This window comes from Macaca fascicularis, chromosome 3, assembly GCF_037993035.2.
Source record: "Macaca fascicularis isolate 582-1 chromosome 3, T2T-MFA8v1.1".
NCBI classification, from domain to species: domain Eukaryota; kingdom Metazoa; phylum Chordata; class Mammalia; order Primates; family Cercopithecidae; genus Macaca; species Macaca fascicularis.
This window is the reverse complement of record NC_088377.1, coordinates 90,318,606-90,335,410: the sequence shown is the minus strand read 5'-3', so window position 1 is coordinate 90,335,410 and position 16,805 is coordinate 90,318,606. Positions and strand designations below refer to the sequence as shown.

General features: G+C 38.7%; 1 protein-coding gene across 5 annotated transcripts in view; it reads left to right on the top strand.

Moving 5' to 3' along the window:
• The window catches only part of CDK13 (cyclin dependent kinase 13), a 137,445-nt gene that overhangs the window by 105,650 nt on the left and 14,990 nt on the right, over positions 1-16,805 (top strand). For all 5 annotated transcript variants that reach the window (XR_012432523.1, XR_012432524.1, XM_005549747.3 and 2 more), the window contains 2 exons: positions 12,574-12,690; positions 13,295-13,426. Coding sequence is in view for 3 of the 5 variants with exons in the window: in XM_005549747.3 (XP_005549804.1) it covers positions 12,574-12,690; positions 13,295-13,426 (249 nt within the window). In the remaining 2 variants the exon portion in view is untranslated. The remainder of the gene's footprint in view (positions 1-12,573; positions 12,691-13,294; positions 13,427-16,805) is intronic.

Sequence of the window (16,805 nt, the reverse complement as noted above, 5' to 3'; positions counted from 1 at the left end):
AAAATAAACCAAGGAAATAAAAATGAATTATAATACATAAAATGTAGAATTTATGAAGAAATCTGTGATCTGGTCTTGGGTTTATTCACACATATATATAATATAAATTAATCTAGTTTGACTTCATATGAAAAGAGAGTATAAAGAAATTGAATGACTGAGTGTGGTGGCTCATGCCTGTAATCCCCGCATTTTGGGAGGCCGAGGCAGGATCACTCGAGCCAGGATCACTCGAGCCAGGATCACTCGAGCCAGGATCACTTGAGCCCAGGAGTTTTAGACCAGCTTGAGCAACACAGTTAGAACTTGTCTCTACAAATTAAAACAAATAAATAAAAACAACAACAAATTAGCTAGTCATTGGGGTGTGAGCATGTGGTCTGTACTACTCCTAAGCTGAGGTGAGAGGATTACTTGAGCCCGGGAAGTCGAGACTGCTGTGAGCTGATGGCACCACTGCATTCCAGCCTGGTTGACAGAATGAGACCCTATCTCCAAAACAAAAAACCAGCCCTAGTATTTTCTTTGATAAATTATTGCACATCTTTTAGAAACCAATACTTGTAATGTTCTTTAAACTATTCTGGAACATAAGAATAGTGCAGTAGAAGCTTTCTTACTCAGTCTCCTCTTGAAGAGTCTTATTAGATTAATTGATGCTCTTCATTCCCTCTGTAAAGAAAAACTGACTTGATAAAATGGCAAGCTGAATGCTTATAGCTAGTAGGCTATCATTTTCTAGTAAGACTATGTATTTATCCCACCAGTTGAAGAGTATGCTGAACAGGAGGTGGTTGTTAGTTTTCAATTTTTATGCTAACTTTTTATTATTATAATTACATAGTTTAATTAAGCATAGATACAGTGCTTTACAAAAACTTTAAGACATTGCTGTCTAATTAGGGGTGGACAAGTAATTGTGTAAGTTAGAAAAGTCATAAAAATCTAAGATGTGGCATTAGATTGCTTTGAAAGTGTTTTTAATTTCTAGATTTATTTAAAGAAATCAAAACTAAAAATCTGTGATGATGTGTTATGCGTGTGGTTTGTTCAAGAGAGCTAATACAGAATTCCATTCGGGGAATCCTCTGTTCAAAGAGAAAGCCTTGGCCTTTGTCAGAAGATGGGAAAACAAATGTACATTTATAAACTTTCAGTTAAAATAAAATGTTTAAATTATGTATCTGTGTATCTTTTTTTTTTAACGATTCCTTCTAACCTTTTTATAAACGAGTCATTCTAACCCCCCCCCCCTTTTTTAAAAAACTTAACCAGCCAACTCTCTTGGTCCTGATTATATTGGAAACTAGGGCTTGTATTAAAGATAGTTAACATCTATTTAGTTTATATACAATATCAGCATTATTCTAAGAGTTTCACTTGAATTTTCTCAGTTAAGCTTTATAACAACTCTATGTCTTCTCTTTATAGTTGAGAAAACTGAACCTTAGAGAGGTGAAGAATTTGTCCAGGGTCATATAACTAGCAAGTGGCAAAACTGAGATTTAAACACTGCTAGGTGTTACCTTAGGATCTAAACTTTTAACCATTACTCCAAACTACAGGCTGGGTGCGGTGGCTCACGCCTGTAATCACAGAACTTTGGGAGGCCGGGACAGGTGGATCACTTGAGCCCAGGAGTTCAAGACGAGACTGGGCAATATGGCAAAACCCTGTCTATACTAAAAACAAAAATTAGCCGGGTGTCGTAGCACACACCTGTAATCCCAGCTTCTTGGGAGGCTGAGGCACGAGAATTGCTTGAACCTGGGAGGCAGAGGTTGCAGTGAGCCAAGATAGCACCACTCCACTCCAGCCTGGGTGACAGAGTGAGAATTGGTCTCAAAAAATAAATAAATAAACTAAATAGGAAATAAAACTACCTGGAATCTTTTCTTTTATAAAATCAATATGACTCACATATCAGTACTTGACAAAGACAGCATGAAAGTTTTTATAAGATATTAGGCTGGGCACGGTGGCTCACGCCTGTAATCCCAGCACTTTGGGAGGCCGAGGTGGGAGGGTCTCTTGAGACCAGGAGCCCAAAATCAAGCCTGGCCAACATGGTGAACCCCCCTGCCCTGTATCTACTAAAAATATAAAAATTAGGCTGGGCGTGGTGGCTTATGCCTGTAATCCCAACACTTTGGGAGGCTGAGGTGGGTGGATCACTTGAGGTCAGGAGTTCGAGACCAGCCTGGCCAGCATGGCAAAACCCTATTTCTACTAAAATTACAAAAACTAACTGGGCGTGGTGGTACGCGCCTGTAGTCCCAGCTCCTCAGGAGGCTGAAGCATGATAATTGCTTGAACCCAGAAGGCAGAGGTTGCAGTGAGCTGAGATTGCTCCACTGAGCTCCAGCCTGGGTGAAGGAGAGACTCTGTCTCAAAAAAAAAAAAAAAAAAGGAAAAATTTTATGAGATATTAATCCAGGAATTCTAAGGGAGGTATTAACAAATAGTATCCAGCTTTTTATCAAAAAGTTAACTTGCAGAAAATGATGGGAGGTAAGATGATATAGAGGGTCAAGAAAGGTATCTCCCATAAAGTGACACTTGAGCAGAGATCCGAATGAAGAAATGGCAAAGTAATAAAGACTCTGAGACATGAGTGTATTTGGTTTTTTTTTAGGAATATGTTTTCAGTGAACCATATGCGGGGGAAGGCTTGGTTTATCCATTTTATAGCATACTGTACAGTTACTAAAAAGGAAATAGTTGGTCAGGCACGGTAGCTCACGCCTGTAATCCCAACACTGTGGGAGGCCAAGGCAGGTGGATCACTTGAGGTCAAGTTCAGGACCAGCCTTGCCAACATGGTGAATCCCTGTCTCTACTAAAAATACAAAAAATTAGCTGGGCTCAGTGGTGTACGCCTGTAATCCCAGCTACTTGGGAGACTGAGGCAGGAGCCAGAGGTTGCAGTAAGCCGAGATTGTGCCACTGCACTCCAGCCTGGGTGACAGAGTGAGACTATGTCTCAAAAAAGAAAAAAAAAAAAAAAGGAAATAGTTGATTTGGAGATAAAGAAATGGAAAAGCAGCATGAATAGTTACAGAAGGCTATATTGAGATTGATGTTATTTAGGTAACACGAAAGACTCAAATTGTTCATCTGAACATGGACTTTCAAGAAGAGTAGGGAGGAGAAATTTTTGTTTTCTAGTTTATATATTTCAGCATATATATATTTCAGTTTTTGTTTTGTTAAGACATTTATAGTTTTATAAATAGATTCTCTGGGCACAGTGGCTCACATCTGTAATATCAGCACTTTGGAAGGCCAAGGCAGGTGGATCACTAGAGCCCGGGAGTTTGAGACCAGCCTGGGCAACGTGACCAAACCCTGTCTCTACAAAAAATACAAAAATCAGCTGGGTGTGGTAGCACACACCTATAGCCCAAGCTATTGGGAGGCTGCGGTACAAGGATCACTTGAACCCAGGGAGGTCGAGGCTATAGTGAACTGTGATTTCACCACTGCCCTTTAATCTGGGCAACAGAGCAAGAGCTTGTCTCAAAAAACAGAAACAAAACAAAAAATAAAAACATGCTTCAATTTTGATTTCGTAGCATTAATTTCTTTTTAAACACGAGGAAATGAAGTTTCTGATAAACAAATCTGAGTATAATGAGGCAACGGAGTATACTGAAAAGTGTGTGGCCTTTAGAATCTTACAGACTTGGGTTCTAATGCCAGCTCAGCTACTTCCTTCTCTTATGGTTTAGGGTAAATCCCATATGCTTGAAGTTTATTTCTTCAAAAGTAAAAGAGGACTAATAACATGCTTAGGGTTGTAAGAATTAAATGTAAATAAGTTTTCAGTACATATTTCTTCCCTCACCTTATTTGCAGTAATGCTAGGTTGTTTCTCTAATCTGTAGGCTCAGGAATGGTGAGACCTAGTGTCAGTATTGTACAAATACATGTAAAACTGATCAAGAGTGATAACACTAATCAGGATTTGCTTTAAATGGCTTTACACCATGGTGATTGAGTTACTTTATTTATAATTTGCTTTGTTCCAGAAAGTATTTCAGGTAGATTACAAATATTTTATAATAGAAGTAGCATAGATTAAAAAGTGATGGAGGGAGGCCGGGCACAGTGGCTCATACCTGTAATCCCAGCACTTTGGGCGGCCGAGGCGGACAGGTCACGAGGTCAGGAGACCGAGACTATCCTGGCTAACACGGTAAAACCCCATCTTTACCAAAATTAAAAAAAAAAAAAAAAAGACCGGGCATGGTGGTGGGTACCTGTAGTCCCAGCTACTCAGGAGGCTGAGGCAGGAGAATGGTGTGAACCCAGGAGGCGGAGCTTGCAGTGAGCCAAGATGGCACCAGTGCACTCCAGCCTGGGCGACAGAGCGAGACTCTGTCTCAAAAATAAGTAAATAAAAAAACAATTAGCTGAGTGTGGTGGCACACACCTGTAATCCCAGGTACTTGGGAGGCTGAGGCGGGAGAACTGCTTGAACTTGGGAGGTGGAGGTTGCAGTGAGTGGAGATTGTGCCACTGCACCCCAGCCTGGGCGACAGAATAAGACTCCATCTCTGCCGAGCCTAGTCTCAGTTTGCAAGTCAAAAAAAAAAAAAAAAGTGATGGAGGGCAAGATGACTCACACCAGTAATCCCAGCACTTTGGGAGGCTGTGGCCGGTGGTTTACTTGAAGTCAGGAGTTTGAGACCAGCCTGGCTAACATGGTGAAACCCCATCTCTACAAAAATGCAAAATTAGCGGGGCGTGGTAGCTAGCACCTGTAATCCCAGCTTCTAGGGAGGCTGAGGCAGGAGAATCGCTTGAACCTGGAAGGCAGAGGTTGCATTGAGCCAAGATCGTGCCACTGCACTCCAGCCTGGGCAACAGAGTGAGACTCTGTCTCAAAAAACAAAACAAAAAGTGATGGAGGAAGAGAATGGAAAACAAACATTGGGACAAAATGGGATGAATGAAGGCAGAAATCTCTGTGTAACCACACATATACACATATATGTGTGTGTGTGTGTGTGTGTGTGTGTGTATATATTTAATTTTTTTAAACATGAGGATCACATTAAGCCTTATAGCAGTGAGCTAAAGAGCCTTTATATCATACAATGTACATTCCCTATGAGATAAGAACGATTATAATCAGTGAAGAAATTGAAAGTAGATTAGAATTAAATGAATCTTTTCTCTGACTCTCTGCCACCTCATGCAGTACACACAAAGCCTCAGGCCTAGGTGGTTCACACAGGTGAAATTTTTTAAACTTTAAAGGAATAGATTTTGGTTGTACCAGATGATAGGTAAAGAAGGAAACTTCCCATATTGAAAAAAATGAAGCATGTATGCCTTCATAAACCAATACCATAAAATATTCTGTAGAGTTGTGCTTCTCAAACTTCTTGGTCTCAGAACTTCTTTACGCTCAAATTATTAAAGATCCCAAGAGTTTTTGTATCTACTGAGATTTACCATATTAGAAATTAAAGATATTTATGAATTCATTTTAACACAATATTTTAACATGCTTTAAAGTCTATAAAGTCTATAGTTTCTAAAATAAAAGTTGTTGGAATGAGTGGCAGATCTATCTGGTTTAATAGACATGACACTTGAATCCTCGTATCTGTGATGTGCTGTTTTCAATAGCCTTTTTGGATAACGGTGCATGTTCTTAGAAACCACAAAAATTAGATGATTGGTAGTTTTTTACAGGTTGTAATGTGTAATCTGAAATCATATGAAGGAATATTTTATACTGTACTATATTGAAATCCATTGTTCTGTCTTGCACTTTGAATGGATCTTTTATCTGTGATGATTTTGTGACATTATGCATTGGTCATTTGAAAAATGCTGCTTCACTGAATTGAACAGATCTTCCACATGTAACATTTTATATTATATAATTTGTACCACCACTGATCTCATCAGAAAAGCTTTTCAGTACTGTGAAGCTGTTAAGCTGACGGTGGAGGATATAAGTTTTCTAATCTAATTTCTCTAGAAAGTTCAAATTGTATAATTGACAATAAATACTGTTGTTTTCCTTCAAGTGACAAGCTGACTTTGTTCCTATTTGAGAAAATGTCTGGAAAATACCCAAGTATGAATGACTGCAGTGTGTTAGTTGTCTTTGTCGGTAAAAATAGAGGTCCATGAAAAAAGCAGCTACCTCAGTTTGTAAGTCAAATCATTGCACAGGCACGTCTTCTCAAGATAACTATCATATTTTATTGTACAGTAGAAGCGCTTATGAGTATTTCTCATTTCATTGCAGAGAATATTAAAAAGATACATACTCAAGTGTCAGAATTAAATGCCATTAACAATTTGTACTGCTTCAACAAGTACATTCTTTTTTTGAGACAGAGTCTCGTTCTATCACCCAGGCTGGAGTGCAGTGGTATAATCTCAGCTCACTGCAACTTCCGCCTCCGGGGTTCAAGCAATTCTTGTGCCTCAGCCTCCTGAGTAGCTGGAACTACAGGTGCACCACCACACCCGGCTAATTTTTGTATTTTTAGTAGAGACAGGGTTTTGCCATGTTGGCCAGGTTGGTGTCGAACTTACGACTTCAGGTAATCTGCCGACCTTGGCCTCCCAAGTGCTGGAATTACAGGCATGAGCCACTGCGCCTTGCCTAACAAGTACGTTCTTATTTGAAACTGGCTTTTCTCCCCACCCTGAAATTTGCATGATAATGAAGAGTACATCCTGTTAATAGAGTTTGTTGCCACTGAGTTGAATCATTTTAAGGTGCTGGTGGTTTTACCACTGTTTTTGAACCATTAGTGCAAATCAACACATGGAAAAAGTCAAATAATGGCTTAGTAATAACTTCGACCTGCCAGACCTTGAAGTGTCTAGGGGACACTCAGTGGTCCTTGGACCCCACTTGTGAAAACTGTTGCTGTGTGTCAGTCTTACGTATGAATACTGATGTACAACATCTAACTTAACAAATAGAAAATACAGCATTACACTGAAATAATGGTACTTTTATTAGGCTCGGATGGTTTTCTTCCTTTGAATATAATGATGAATATGTATTAGGAAATCTGGTGATATAATTCACATTAGTAGCCCTGGAGGAAATGCAGATGATGGTGGTTATAGAAGTTCTAAAAAATCAAAACTGATAAAACTAAAGCACTCTTAGAATGTAAAAGCCACAAAAATTAAAATCCATAGTAGAGAAGAATAAATGAATACTTCCTTAACAGGAAATATGTGTGAATTTGTATGTATATATGTGAGTATATTTCTGTTATGTGTTTTTCAAACCCAAAGGCATAATTCCTCCCAGGGCTGACCAATGAATGTGCTCCCATTAAAATCAGAAAATGAAGTTACCCATTGTTGTGTACTGGCATTATCATTTTAACATTGTTTAGGAATTGCCACATAATATAACATACCACAGTGATAAAGATACATTTGAAAAAATATAGATGATTCCAACATGGGTTATATGATTTATATACCTGGAATACCTCAAAGAAACACCTGCTAAAACTGGTAGGAACCCTGCAATCTCAGATGGCTTCCTATTATTAAGTTTTTGTTTGCAGCCAGGAATGATGACTCACACCTGTAATCCTAGCACTTTGGGAGGCTGAGATGGGAGGATTGCTGGAGTCCAGGAGGTCAAGGTTGCACTGAGCCTGGTTTGCACCCCTGCACTCCAGCCTGGGTGACAGAGTGAGACTTTGTCTCAGAAAAAATAAAGAAAAAAAAGAATGTAAAATTTCAAACCTTTCCTGTCATAAAGCTTTTCTTTCTTTTCTTTTTCTTTTCCTCTCCTTTCTCCTTTCTCCTTTTCCATCCTTCCTTCCTCCTTCCCTCCCTCCCTCCCTCCCTCCCTTCTTTCCTTCCTTTCAACAGAGCCTTGCTCTGTTGCCAGGCTGGAGTGCAATGGCGCAGTCTCGGCTCACTGCAACCTCCGCCTCCCAGGTTCAAGCGGTTCTCCTGCCTCAGCCTCCTGAGTAACTGGGACTACAGGTGCACGCCACCACACCCAGCTAATTTTTGTATTTTTGGTAGAGACAGGGTTTCACCATGTTGGCCAGGATGGCCTTGATATCTTGACCTTGTAATCTGCCCACCTCAGCCTCCCAAAGTGCTGGGATTACAGGCATGAGCCACTGTGCCCAACCTTTCTTTCTTTTTTTCTTTTTTAAACAAAGTTTTGCTCTCTGTCACCCAGGCTAAAGAAGTGCAGTGGCCTGATCTCAGCTCACTGCAACCTCCACCTTCCAGGTTCAAGTGATTCTCCTGCCTCAGCCTCCCAAGTAGCTAGGATTACAGTTGTGCGCCACCATGCCCAGCTAAGTTTTGTGTTTTTAGTAGAGATGGGGTTTCCCATCTTGCCAAGCCTAGTCTCAAACTCCTGGGCTCAAGCAATCCACCCGCCTCGGCCTTCCAAAGTGCTGTGATTAAAGGCGTGAGCCACCATGCTTGGCCAAGCTTTTCCAATTAATTGCTTAGAAAATATAATGGGCTTGGGCTGGGTGCGGTGGGTGGCTCACGCCTGTAATCCCAGCACTTTGGGAGGCCGAGGTGGGTGGATGACTAGGTCAGGAGATCGAGACCATCCTGACTAACATGGTGAAACCCCGTGTCTACTAAAAATACAAGAAAATTAGCCGGGTGTGGTGGCGGGCACCTGTAGTCCCAGGTACTTGGGAGGCTGAGGCAGGAGAATGGTGTGAACCCAGGAGGCGGAGCTCACAGTGAGCCGAGATGGTGCCACTGCACTCCAGCCTGGGCGACAGAGCGAGACTCCCATCTCAAAAAAAAAAAAAAAAAAAAAGGAAAGAAAGAAAATACAATGGGCCAAAAACATGTTTAAGGCTGGGCTCAGTGGCTTATGCCTGTAATCCCAATACTTTGATAGACTGAGGCAGGAGGATCACTTGAGGCTAGGAGTTTGAGACCAGCCTGGGTCTCAAATTAGATGGATATAGTGGCATATGCCTGTAGTCTCAGCTATTTGGTAAGCTGAGGCAGGAGGATCATTCGAGACCAGGAGGTTGAGGCTGCAGGGAGCTATGATTGTGCCACTGAACTCCAGCCTGGGGTAGCAGCGGAACCCTGTGTCTATTTTTTTTAAAAAACTGTTTAAAAAACAAAAAGCCCATAAAGGAAACACACAAGATCTCACTGGAAATAAATAAATAAATAAATAAATAAATAAATAAATAAATAAATGGAAAGAAATAGAAGCATTGAATTTTTCTAAAATAGAAATATTAAGCATTGTAAAGGCAGTAGTTGGTTCTAAATCTATAAATTCAGAGTGGTGGTTGAATCCTAGCAGGATTCTCTTCTGGAGTGCTACAGTATTGATTATAGTTCATGTGTAATAAAATTTTGAGGATAATAAGTGAAGAAGTGGATAGGAGATTTGTTCTATCAGACTTTCAAGAAATATTAATAGCACAATACGGTATTGACACCAGAGTAGATTGATCAAATCATGATAGATTCCCAAAGTAGACCTCAGATAATTGGAGATTTAGTATATACCTTAGTGTATGATGCATCTCAGTAGTAAATGGTCTTGGAGTAGCTGACTGGCCACCAGGCACAGATTTTGTAAATGAAGTTATCAGTTGCTGTCATGTCTACCTCTCTAGTTTCTAGGAACTTTCCTTGCATCGGTATGTATATTCCATCGTGTTTGCTGCTTTTGATTAGATAACTTTGGTACTGAGATATCTTTCAACATCACGTATGCTAAAATAATTGAAATTATTTAAGGGTAATGAAACTTATTTATTATAAGACTATTAATGGGCCAGATGCTAGCTCATTTAATTTTGTAGCTTCAAAATAAAATTAATCTTAAGTTTCCAAAAGAGGAGCAGATTCCTAAGCAATATAATTTGACCAGTGTCAGACAGGATTTAAATCTAAAGCTTGCTTCTGAAGTCTGTCTTCATTATACTTAGGCAAAGTACCTTCTTAGAACTGTATTGTGGACTGGGCGCAGTGGCCCATGCCTGTAATCTCAACACTTTAGGAGGCTGAGGTGGGAGGATCACTTGAAGTCAGGAGTTCAAGACCAGCCGGGGCAACATAGCAAAAACCTGTCTACAGACAGACAAACCCACCACAGTATTATGTAGACCCCGGTTATGCTTCCAGCTAAGCCTCCCTGAGTCCTGTATTCTACCTACACTGATTTACATAGTGTTCCTCCCAAATGTCTATACTTTGCTATTTCCATGCCTTTGCCTGTGTTCTTCTTCTGGTAAGATAATTTATCTTATTCCGTTTCCCACCTGTCTATGGTTTTTTTTTTGTTTTTTTTTTTTTTGAGACAGAGTCTTGCTCTGTCGCCCAGGCTGGAGTGCAGTGGCGCGATCTCGGCTCTCTGCAAGCTCTGCCTCCCAGGTTCACGCCATTCTCCTGCTTCAGCCTCCCAAGTAGCTGGGACTACAGGCGCCCACCACCACGCCTGGCTAATTTTTTGTATTTTTAGTAGAGACGGGGTTTCACCATGTTAGCCAGGATGGTCTCGATCTCCTGACCTCGTGATCCACCCGACTTGGCCTCCTAAAGTGCTGGGATTACAGGTGTGAGCCACTGCGCCCGGCTCTATGGTTTATTTATCCTTGGAATTATAACCAAAATTCTTCACTCTTTCCCTAACTTGAGTAAGTTTTCTTATATTTCTGCATGTTGAAAGTATCTTTGCCTTCCTGTATTCCAGTATGCTTTATACCTCTATTATAGTGCACATCAGTCTGCCTGGGGTCGATTGTGTTTACATAGTTACTCAGAAAAGTATACAAAAATAAGAAATGGAAAAGAGACCTGTAAACAACTAAAATAGAAAGCAGGATGAAACAAATGTCAAACCAGTAGCATGCAAGGAGTAATTCTGAGTAGCACTAGGGAATACAGAAGACTTTTGTTAATTAGATTACTTTTGATCTGAATCTTGAGAAGTGGAAAGAATTCAGCTATATAGAATTTAGGGAGAAGGAACATTAGCATAGACATGAAGGAGGGCCTGTGGGGAGAGATGCATTGGGAAATGAGACTAGGAAGGCAGATTGGGACCAGATCTAGAGAGCCCATGCTACAGGAGTTGGGCTTTCTTTCCAAGGGAGTAGGGTTGAGGAGGTTGTAAAAATTGGACTTTCAGACAGAAGAGAGTAGAACTGTACAAAGAATAAGTTCTTAGTATCTTTAAAGCTTGGGTTTATAAAGATGTTAAATATATTGAGACAAAAAAGTACATTTCAGTGACATATGGCTTTAGACATGTGAAAGGTCTCCTATAAATATGTGTTTCTGAGTTATTCTAAAGCTCAGCTAAAAGAATGTCTGGCAACTTGAGCCATTACTTCTTTATATACATTTATACATGCATTTGTATTTACGTATGTTTGGAATATTTTTACTTTCAATCAGTGATACATTAACATTTTCTTTTTACATATGCAGATTAGCTGACAATTTTATATATAATAAACATTTATCCTTGAAATTTGGCATACAAAAAATAAGCAGATTTAATCAAATTTTCATCTACATATTACTAAATCAGTTAGTTTTTAAATGTTTAGTAGCTGGAGTTGCCTATTTGTTTATAGCATTTTTTATACAAATTACCATAACAAGGATTTACTAGTTAATACTAAAATAATGAGGGTTTTCAAGATACAGGTAAACGAGAGTAAAGCAGTTAAAATTTCTTTATGACTTAAGATCAGCAGCACTACTTAAATTGAAGAACTTTAATGTTTCAGGAGTATTATGTTTAGTGTCCTTCCATTGATGGCAGTTAGCAGTAGTCTACACTACAGTTACCTTCTTGAGGTCATATAGGAATCTGTTTCTGCTATTATTGTAGACTGCCTTATATTCATGGGAAGGAGGAGTGACAGGTACCAAAAAACCATAGAGGGACATATATTAAACTCTAGTTCCTTAATTTATTGGCATACATTTTTTATGTTGGTTTTAAGGTATAAGTCACATATTTTGAGTATCATGTTTTAAGATTTCATTTTGCAAATATGAAAGTCCTCTAAGAATTGGAATGCTTGGATTGTTAAAAGTATCTACTGAAAATAAATTAATTTCTTAAATAATTAAATTGGGATGACTAAAATATTTAACGAGGGCCGGGTGTGGTGGCTTATGCCTATAATCCCAGCACTATGGGAGGCCTAGGCAGGTGGATCACTTGAGGCCAGGAGTTCGAGACCAGCCTGGCCAACATGGGGAAATCCCGTCTCTACTAAAAATACAAAAACTAGCTGGGCCGTGCTGGCGCATGCCTATAATCCCAGCTACTCAGGAGGCTGAGGCAGGAGAATCACTTGAACCCAGGAGGTAGAGATTACAGTGAGCTGAGATTGTGCCACTGCACTCCAGCCTGGGTGACAGAGTGAGACTCTGTCTCAAAAAAAAAAAAAAATAAATAAAATAAAATAACAAAATTTTTTATAGACCAAGGCTTCAATTTTTGTGTATTTAAAAATGAGTTGATGTTTTGTATAACAGTTGTATGTATTCTTTATGTAGTTTATAGTGATATACTTTCTTTTGTGTATTGCTTAGCCGAATATGTGGGAGTCCATGTCCTGCAGTGTGGCCTGATGTAATCAAACTACCATATTTCAACACCATGAAACCAAAGAAGCAGTATCGTCGAAAGTTAAGAGAAGAATTTGTTTTGTAAGAAGGGGATGTATAAACATCCTTATTGCATGAATGTTTTACTTTTAATTCTAGTGAATTATAAATGTTAGTCTATTCTCTAGTGATCTGAGGTAAACCTATAATTCTTCTAGGGCATTTAATTTTGAGTTCTGTTTGCCACATGCAGATTACCATTTTACCATTATTATGCAGTCAGTGATTTGAGGTTGTGTGTTTGATATGGTACTTACACAAAATAACTTGACTAAGATCATTTAAATGTTACTGGAACAGCTTTCAAGTTACTTGAGCTCAGGTTTTCATTTTGCTTTAGAAAAAACTATACTGTTCAGTTCTTAATTTGTGTAATAACAGCAAATTGCCCATGGAGTAACAATATATACTATTGTTTAGAAAGTGATTGCAAAAATTATGTAAAAATAATGAAATATTTATTCTAAGGAAAATTCTGGATTTATTAAAGTATTATGCACATATTAAAAAATGTTAGTATTTAAAATTATTTTTACATTATCTTAGTTTTAGTTTTACAATTTAATAAAAAATAATTTAAGCTCCTAAAGAAACATAAGCTTGTATCTAAAGAACACATCTGACTTTTGTAATCCTCTCATGCTAGTATTCCTGCAGCTGCGCTAGACTTATTTGATTACATGCTCGCCTTGGATCCTAGTAAGCGCTGCACTGCTGAACAGGCTCTTCAGTGCGAGTTCCTCCGAGATGTGGAACCCTCAAAAATGCCTCCACCAGAGTAAGTGACTTTTTTTATATCAGCTTCCACATACACAGTTTTAATAACATTTATGTATAATGATAAGATAGTTCATGCCTGGTTATGAGAAAAGAAATATAATAAATCAAAGAAAAGATAAAACAGCAGTAATACACATAATTTGCACATCTAGGATATAGATGCTTAATGTTTAGAACTAGCAAAAACAGCTGCCTTCTAGCTAATTTTAGGCTTGATTGACCTCAAGATTTAATAACATATTTCAACTTTAAGAAAATATTACTGCTGCCGGGTGCAGTGGCTTACGCCTGTAATCCCAGCACTTTGGGAGGCCAAGGCGGGCGGATCACGAGCTCAGGAGTTTGAGACCAGCCTGGCCAACATGGCAAAACCCCGTCTCTGCTAAAAATACAAAAATTAGCCGGGCGTGGTGGCAGTTGCCTGTAATCCCAGCTTACTTGGGAAGCTGAGGCAGGAGAATCACTTGAACCCGGGAGGCGGAGGTTGCAGTGAGCCGAGATCGTGCCATTGCACTCCAGCCTGGGTGACAAGAGCAAGACTCCATCTCAAAAAAAAAAAAAAAGAAAATATTACTGCTGTTGCTATTCTAATACTACATCTACTAAATACTTAACACTGCTACTGGTGCTGCTATAGCTATAATTTTGAGTGCCATGCTAAGCATTTTTCATTTTTTACATTAATCTTTATAACCTTATGAAGTAGGTGTTAGTATTATTATCATCACTACTTTATAGAGGAGGAAACAGGCTCAGAGAGGTTAAGAAACTTGCCCAAGAATACAAATCTAGTAAAGGGTACAGCCAGCTCTCAAATTCACGTAAGTCCAGTAAGTAAGAGAGGTTCTAAAAATACTTTATAGCATACTGTACAATATAAAATTCTTATCATTGAATGAAAGAATATTAGTATCAGAAGCCTGTATGGAAGGAATTACTGTCTGATGGGGGAAATATACAGAGTTTGGGAGTCAAAATAGCTGGCTTCTTTTGAACCTTTACCTTCACATGGCTCCTGTTATTTCTCTAGGATTGATTTGGGGTTGGGGGGGGGGAAGGAAAAACAGTTCATTTGCATTCCTTGACAGGATCTAGAAACCTTGTAGGTATTTTCTTAGTAATTTTTTTTTTGTCTTGAGACAGTCTTACTCTGTCACCCAGGCTGGGGTGCAGTGGCACGATCTCAGCTCACTGCAATCTCTGCCTCTCAGGTTCAAGTGATTCTCCTGCCTCAGCCTCCCAAGTAGCTGGGATTACAGGCATGCACCACCACATCTGGCTAATTTTTGTATTTTTAGTGGAAACGGCGTTTCACCGTGTTGGCCAGGCTGTTTTCGAACTCCTGACCTCAGGTGATCCTCCCACTTTGGCCTCCTGAAGTGCTAGGATTACAGATGTGAGCCACCACACCCAGCCTTTCTTAATAATTTTTAAAATGATACGGAGCATCATTAAAAGCAAGTCTGTTATCTATAATAATAAAGTGGTTCCATGTAATAAATACAGCATATTTTAAATGAACAGACATGGGCTCTGGAGTTCAAATCCTGGTTCTTCTACTTATCAGTTAGATAGTGCTTGTTATATTTCTATGAGGCTGTCATATTCAGCTTCATTAAGCTTTTATTGAGCTGTATATGATTGGCCTTTATGGGATGATTTGAGAGCCAAAAAGGATCTATTATTTGACATCATGAGGGACCTGAATTTTTCACTGTTGAATTAATTGTTTCATGTTTGCTTTTTCCTTAGTGTGTATCAGTAATCTTAAAACTTGGGCTCAGTATCCCTTCAAATAACATTTTTTAAACTTCGGATTTGGAAAAATTTCAACTCTACAGAAAAATAGGAAGAATAGTACAATGAGTATTCATGTATATCCTTTATCTAGATTCAACAGTTATTAATAGTTCGACACATTTGCTTTATCACTCTCTGCTTTTTTCCTGAACTAGTTGGATATCATGTTGTGGAGGTGACACTTATAAATATGTAATCATATCTGTAAGAACTAGGACTTTATTCTACATGCATACCATATAAAGCATATGAAATTTAACATGAGAATATTTAATGGTCAATCCATATTCAGATTTCCCCAGTTGACACAATAATTTCCTTTATAAGCTTTCTTTTTTTCCGGATAAATAATTTTTCAAAGTTCGGCATTCTATTTATTTGTTATGTCCTTTTCATCTGTAATCACTCCATAGGGAAGAGATCTTATGACATTTAACATTTTTTAAGATTCCAAGTTAGCTGTTTGGTAAAATATTTCACAATTTGGATTTGATTGCTTTCTTTTTATCAGAATTAGATTAAGAGTTTGGGGGGCAAGAATATCATGTTGATGGTGATCCTGCTCTGTCATAATTATGTTCAACAGAACGTAATATTACTTAGTAACATAGTAAATGCTGACATTTTTAGGTAGAGCAGTTACATCACTCTTGTAAATGTATCAAGTGGAAAGCAACTATCATAGCATTTTGATATCTACCACCCATAGTCATTTAGAAAATGTTGAGCAGTTGTACATCGTCCCATTTTCATCTTGAACTTATGTTACTCCCATAGGCTTTTATTCTAACATAAAATATTTATGCTGGAAAGTATTTTATTGATTACTGTATTATATATTTTAAAAAACAAATATATGTATATAAATGGAAATTAAATTTCACATTTCTTGTGACTAAAAGCTCTCTCTCTTCTTGATTAAATTGTTACTGCAAATATCAGTAGTGAATATTTCCTTATTTATTTATTTATTGACGGAGTTTTGCTCTTGTTGGCTCAGCCTCTCAAGTACCTGGGATTAGAGGCATGTGTTACCACGCCCAGCTAATTTTGTATTTTTAGTAGAGACAGGGTTTCTCCATGTTGGTCAGGCTGGTCTTGAACTCCCAACCTCAGGTGATCCGCCTGCCTTGGCCTTGCAAAGTGCTGGGATTACAGGTGTGAGCCACCGTGCCTGGCCCGAATATTTCCTTTTTAAATAAAGAAGAAATTAGTAAATTTTGTTGGAAGTACAACCTAATGAAAGAGATAGGGCTGAGATTTTTTTTCCCAAGTAGTTTGCGTATCTGTTGATTAATATTGCTTATTTTAGAATGAGACATATTTCCATATGAATTCCAATTTTATTTTTTATTTTTATAAGCACGCTTGTAAATTAGCATTTGAGAATGTAAGGAGTTTTGTCATAGTTATATCACTGAGTTCTTGGAACTCCTTCAACATTATGTGTGAAAAGTCTTTCATCAAAAATGATTTTAGACTGGGCACGGTGGCTCACGCCTGTAATCCCAGCACTTTGGGAGGCCGAGGCGGGTGGATCACAAGGTCAGGAGTGCAAGACCAGCCTGGCCAACATA